This window comes from Melanostigma gelatinosum, assembly GCF_949748355.1.
Source record: "Melanostigma gelatinosum genome assembly, chromosome: 23".
NCBI classification, from domain to species: Eukaryota; Metazoa; Chordata; class Actinopteri; order Perciformes; family Zoarcidae; genus Melanostigma; species Melanostigma gelatinosum.
Window position 1 is genome coordinate 15,611,846 of NC_136656.1, and position 6,000 is coordinate 15,617,845.

The window sequence follows — 6,000 nt, forward strand, 5'->3', positions numbered from 1 at the left end:
ACTTTAAACTGTGAATGCAGAGATTTATTTCACAATATGTTACGAGTCGTTACATTTACAACCGGCCCTTTGTGGGCGACCATGATGCTGATGGGCCCCGGAGTGAAAATGAGTTTGAGACCCCTGCTTTTAAGGTAACAGGCAGTTGCTTCTTCACACTCTCCCAGTGCATCTTTGATAAAGCCATGCCCCCCTACACTCAAACAAATGTCACATCCCCCCGGATTCCACAGATCGCCAGCCTTTCAACAAGAGGACAAACTATGCAGCACAACTGACAGCTGTGATTAAAGCCTCTAAAGCAGGCTGTAAAATCATACTTAAAGTCTGCTGCTCCTCCCTGAGGTCACAAGTCAAAGCCTCCACTGCTACATTCACTGATGGTGCCACATGTGAATCACAGAACACACATCGGTAATATTGTCATATAAACTGTGATACTTTAGTTCATAGTTTGCTCATCACTAAACAAATGGCAACGTGGTTTTGTTATCACACACAGTTCTCAAATTCAAAACTATATTTTGCATAAACTCTTCTTCATCCCAACTTCAAAAACACAACAACCAAAGTTTGTTTGCATTAAGAAATATAGAGATTCCATTAGCCATGTCCAATAATATTGTTACCTCATTTATATATGCAGTTGGAAGCGAGCCGGTACTAGGAAGGCTAGGAATGGGAGCTCATTATGTCGAACACATTTGCACCGTTAGAAATGTTTGATGTGTCATATGATTGTCTATTAGCAGCTACATGATGTAAGTTTCAGTTTAAGAACAAAGCAAAGACGCTGAAACGCTACGTTTGAAGCACTGAACGGAAGCATAGGTCACATTTTAACTGTATTCTGGTAAAGATGACTTTGAAATCTATATTTGCTGAAGGAAGTTGCAATGCATATGAAGTGGGTCTGCTGTTTGAAAGTACAGTTAATCCTAATCTACAAACATTTATTCTGTCTGGACATAATCATCAGAACATCTGGTTGAGATTTGAAGCTTCACCGAGGTGAATTACTAAATGCCAAACCAGGTTTAAGGTCATTCTGTCACTAAGTGCCACCATCCCACTCGGTAGGTAATATAGTCACTACCCCAAAAACTAAGGGAGCAAGCGATTATTATTTACATGATGCTGGTTTTTTGGTGTAAATTCCTATCAACTGATGAATCATACCAGATTTTTTAGACATATCAAAAAAATCAGTATTAGCCAAAACTAGAACAAACTCAATTCAACGTTCTCACGTGTAACAAGCAATGTATGAATGCAAGTCACTCCCTCAACAGGTTACTTCACAAAATAGTGTTTACTTTTAAAGTATCATTATAAAAGCAGCTTCAGAGCAGTGTCTCAAGATCTAGTATAGTTGTTGTCATTGGGACTGTAGTTCTACTTATCTTTCAGTGTCCGTCTCCTTATGTTGTCGGTGAGCTCATACAGGATACGATTGTCATGTCTTTGTAATTGTTAAGTTATTGTCCACTCTACATAAACAAACTCTTTGCGTCGATGTTGGTGAAAATTCAACCAATCAGCTCCCTACAGTTCAAGTGTAAATGGGCTCTGGTTAACTCGAGCTGAACAGAACTAACCTGAATGCAAAGCTATCAGCCTGTTAAGGTGTGTGCGGCTGAAACACATGGTTAAACATCAAGGCTTTCAAAAGCAGAACCACTTTTATGACTTCTTTTCTGTGTGGTGGTGATGTCAAGGCTCATGAGGGATTCAGTGTTCCCTGTGCAAAGCAAACTCCTACTTACGGCTGTCATAACAGATGTTGCCAAGCGCTCGGCCAGTCTGCAGGAGAACCTCCTGGTTGGGTGAGTTCAACAGCTGAGTTAGAGGAGGGATGAGGCCGGCTTCGACGCAGGGACTCCGCATGAACTCTGAGAGAGGGAGAGGCAGGTCAGTGAAACGGTCTCAAGTTAAACATGCTCAAGTTAAACGTGCTCGGGGACGTTAAGAGCGTCAAACTGCTATATTACTCACATGTCTCCTATAACTTTACTCATAGTATCTAGTACATGTAGTGATCACATGATCAAGACATGCAGTGCCTTGAACAAAAAGAAAGGTAAAATGACATGAAAAATGTACACTGATCCCAAACTAATATGATCAATTAGTACATTGTTCATGACAATTGTTATGTTTGCATGAACGTTGAAAAGTTCTAAATCTACTTAAGAAGTCTCAATCAAAGCAAAGGTCATCCTCATCACAGACGGATGGAGAAATGTGACATTGCTGTGACTAGTTTAACCCATAATCCTCCACTTCACATTTAAGGGGTAGCTTGGATGTTTTGAAGTGTGCTTGTATTGTACTTCTCCATAGTCAGTGTCTTACATGCACAGCATCACTGCCAATCGGAGCTAGAGCCAATAAATATGCGTGACTACTAGTTATTAGTCACTGGAATGAATGCAGACTGTAACCTTTCCTACAGAAGGCAAAATCCAAAAGTTACTGGGTGTTAGTGGGGAAGGAGGCTGAAGATACTTCCCAGCATCCTCATAGCTACCTGCACAGCTGAACTGTAATGCTTTAAAACAAGGGATACATGAGAGGATGAGGGACACAAAGAACGAGAGGATAACTCCATGATTCACTGACAAAGAGACAGTTTAACATGTCCTGTATGTGAAAAGGATTTTTCACTTGTCACCACACTGTGATCAGATATCCATTTGGGAAATCATGTTGCATCATCTGGCTTTGAGTGGGGATGAGACATGATTCTCTGCTTTGGTGGTGTTTCGTGCTGATTAATCAGACGTGTTTTTACATTCAAGCTTGCCTGGTGCGGCTTTAAACCATCATGTCAGTTCAGGCTGTCAGACACACGGGGAGTTGTCTTTAGCCCACAGTCACTTGGCTTGCTCGCAGACATTTCCGGATGTGTGGCAGATAAATGCCAGCGGGTTTCTGCCAAGCTTGCAAACTGCTGGGGAGCAGCCTAATCATTAGCTGCCGTCTCGCAAGCTGCTAAAAAGCTGTTCATTATCTTAACCTTTTCTCGCCCTTAATTCTATTCACGTCGGCTTCTTCCCACTCTAAAAGCTCCTCCTATGCTCATACAGAGACATCATGCATAACTGAAGCTCTGCGACGCTGCAGTTATGCAACATGCGAGCCTTACACAATGTTCAGCTCGGAAATGGCCCGTCAATCAAACATGCTACTGTTTGAGTCTTCAAATATTTCAATCCATAGAAATGTTCTAGAAATATCCATGACCGACATGGTCCCCCCAGTCTTCACTCGTAATGTATTTATGATGAAAAAACAAAGAGGATGCGAGCTGGAGGGAGGGTCTAAATTGAAAACTGACGAGTGGAGGAATAGAAAGTCATGGTGTTCCTGGGTGGATGGGCTTGGAAACCAAACCTCACCATTTTTGGCCATCTCAGCTATGATGTTGGCTACTTTCGGAGTGCAGGAGGACTGGGGGCTTAGCAAGGTGGGGAGCAGGGGGAGAACGCCCATCTCCTGGATCTTCACACTGGCCTCGGTGTCTGCAGGAGAGATAAAGAGAATGAATTTGCATTAAAGGGATATTCAATAGGAAGTGTGGCTGCATGATTGTCTGAGGTGCTTCTCCATAGTCGGTGTGTAAGCTACAGTGGGCAACAGCTAAATGTATTTGAGACACTTCAACAGATCCAGCGTGGACACTATACTTCCAGCGAACCTTAGCTATACTGTTTTTGTCAATGGAGTCGGTCTTGGATCATGGAATAGTTTAACTTTCAGTTCAGTTCCCCGTCTGATGGCAAGATAGAGCAGTGGAAACACTCTTTCTAAACACAGTAAACACTTCAACTGAAACAGATTTTTTGGGGTATTTAAAATAGGTTTTGCTGCTGCCTCCGTCCACAGCAGTACACAGTACACTCCACAGCAGTACACTACATTGCTCTCGTGTCTGTTTTCCACACTTCAAAGCATCCAAACTATCCTTTCATGCATGCTTCTCAGAAACACAAGGTACATATCAGGTTCTAACTGAAGGTGTTGGCTGATGAAGATATCAGAATGTGACATTAAAGTGGCCAAATGAAAATTGTTCAACTGCTCGGGCCTGACTACCTAACTTATTACTATAATGTTACATATTTATCAATGAAAGTGAAAGCATTAAACATTCACTAAGAGTTCTTACATGCACAGAGCACATTAACATAATGCATCTTGTGTAGCCACACACAGGATTTTGGAAGCCGATACAGAAATGAACCTATTCAGTAGGGCTGACCGGTATACCGGTTTCAATTTCCCCCGTATGATATGAATTTTTCATACACCGTCATACTAGTGCACAGCTGAAACAACTTTTGTTGCTCTTCAACTGGAAGAAAAACATATTGTTCACCGCTAGGAATGCTACAGACGGAGCTAGTTGTCTTACCTGTATTGAGAGGGAACCCTTCTCATGGTTTACTTTATAGCAACAATTATTATAACAACAATTAACACACAACTAATGCTCTTTATCAGGGCAAAACACCACGACTCAACAGTTTGACAGATAAACAATTTGTAGCACTAATAATTGTACATTTATAAAATTTCTCCGCCGAACTGCATGCTGGGTAAAGCTCGCTGACAGTCTGCTCACAGCTGGGAGAGGCTCTGTCCCGCCAGTAACGTTACATTAAAGAACAGAAAAGAGCGATGCAGGATGAACAAAGACTGAACAACAAAAGGTATTTAGGTCAGACACATATGCAACGCTGATTACCATAATATGTGTGGTATTTGTTATAAATGTACATAGACTGTGACAAGAAGCTATAGGCTACATGTAGCGGCTTCTTCTTCTTCTTTAAATTCCATTGGCGGATGGCAACCAACTTGCACAGTGCATACCGCCACCTACTGTACCGGAGTGTGCATTTTCAGGGTAACGTTTGTTCACTGTTCTGACAATAAAATAAAATAAAATATATATACAACTAAAGAAATAAACCTAAACAACACCTCCTAACAACTAAATCCTACGGTCTAATCCCGTTTCTTTCCATGGAGGGGCTTAGGACCCAGGGGAATGTAGGTGAAGAAAACAGGAAGTGACAGAACGGAAGACACGCCACACAAACAGCTGTTCACCGCTCGCTGCCCTGCCGTTTCTATTCGGCGTTAATTAATGAATGCTTTAACACGGAAAAAAATACCCTGATATACCGTGAAACCGCGAGAGTCTTACAAAATACCGTGATATGCATTTTTGGTCACACTGCCCAGCCCTACTATTCAGTTTTAGTTTTATTGCAACAAAGAACAAACTACTTCAAATGTGCTTTTTTATAAGAATTGTGACCAATATCTATATATTGAATTAAATACTTTGATAGTGTAAAAATGATTTTTTCATTGCTTTGATAAGCCAGCTATGTCAGGGAGACACTGCTTCTATACTACTCGGATATGCTCACAAAGATCACAGGTTGGAGGCTGGGAGAGGGAATCACAAGTATATTTACAGTAACAGTGATCTCGCAGGTTTATTGCACGACACACAAAATTTGCTCGCGTTCTGTTTCACACTGTCAAATATCTATCGTAATGTATGTCAGATTGTGCAGCCAGTGCCTAAATAGCAGTGGTAGAATGTGATAAAGATATGTCGATGCAGATATCTGAGAGCTTTGGCCATCGTGGATGAGATGTCTGTCTGTCGGTCGGTCAATAAATATTGGAAGAATTGTCGTGAAATCTGATTGAGACGTCGGCGTCCCCCTCAGGATGGGTTCTCATAACTTTGGTCAACACTTCTCCTTTTGACTTTGGTTTCTGATCAAATACCTGCAACACTAATGACATTCCCATAAGCCTCAGATGTACTTTGGGTCTATTGTTTATTAGTAAATGTTAGCATGCTAACATGCTAAACTAAGATGGTGAAGATGGTAAACATTACACCTGCTAGCATGCCGTTGTTAGCATTTAGCTCAAAACACTTTAATTGGCACAGACTTCAACACACCAGTG

At 41.4% G+C, this 6,000-nt stretch overlaps 1 protein-coding gene across 2 annotated transcripts in view; it reads right to left on the reverse strand.

Annotated features, from left to right (window-relative positions):
• Positions 1–6,000, reverse strand: part of rap1gds1 (RAP1, GTP-GDP dissociation stimulator 1) — a 35,838-nt gene that overhangs the window by 21,890 nt on the left and 7,948 nt on the right. For both annotated transcript variants that reach the window (XM_079295929.1, XM_079295928.1), the window contains exons 3-4: positions 3,402–3,524; positions 1,767–1,892 (exon numbers count right to left, since the gene is read on the reverse strand). In XM_079295929.1, the coding sequence (XP_079152055.1) occupies positions 1,767–1,892; positions 3,402–3,524 (249 nt within the window). The remainder of the gene's footprint in view (positions 1–1,766; positions 1,893–3,401; positions 3,525–6,000) is intronic.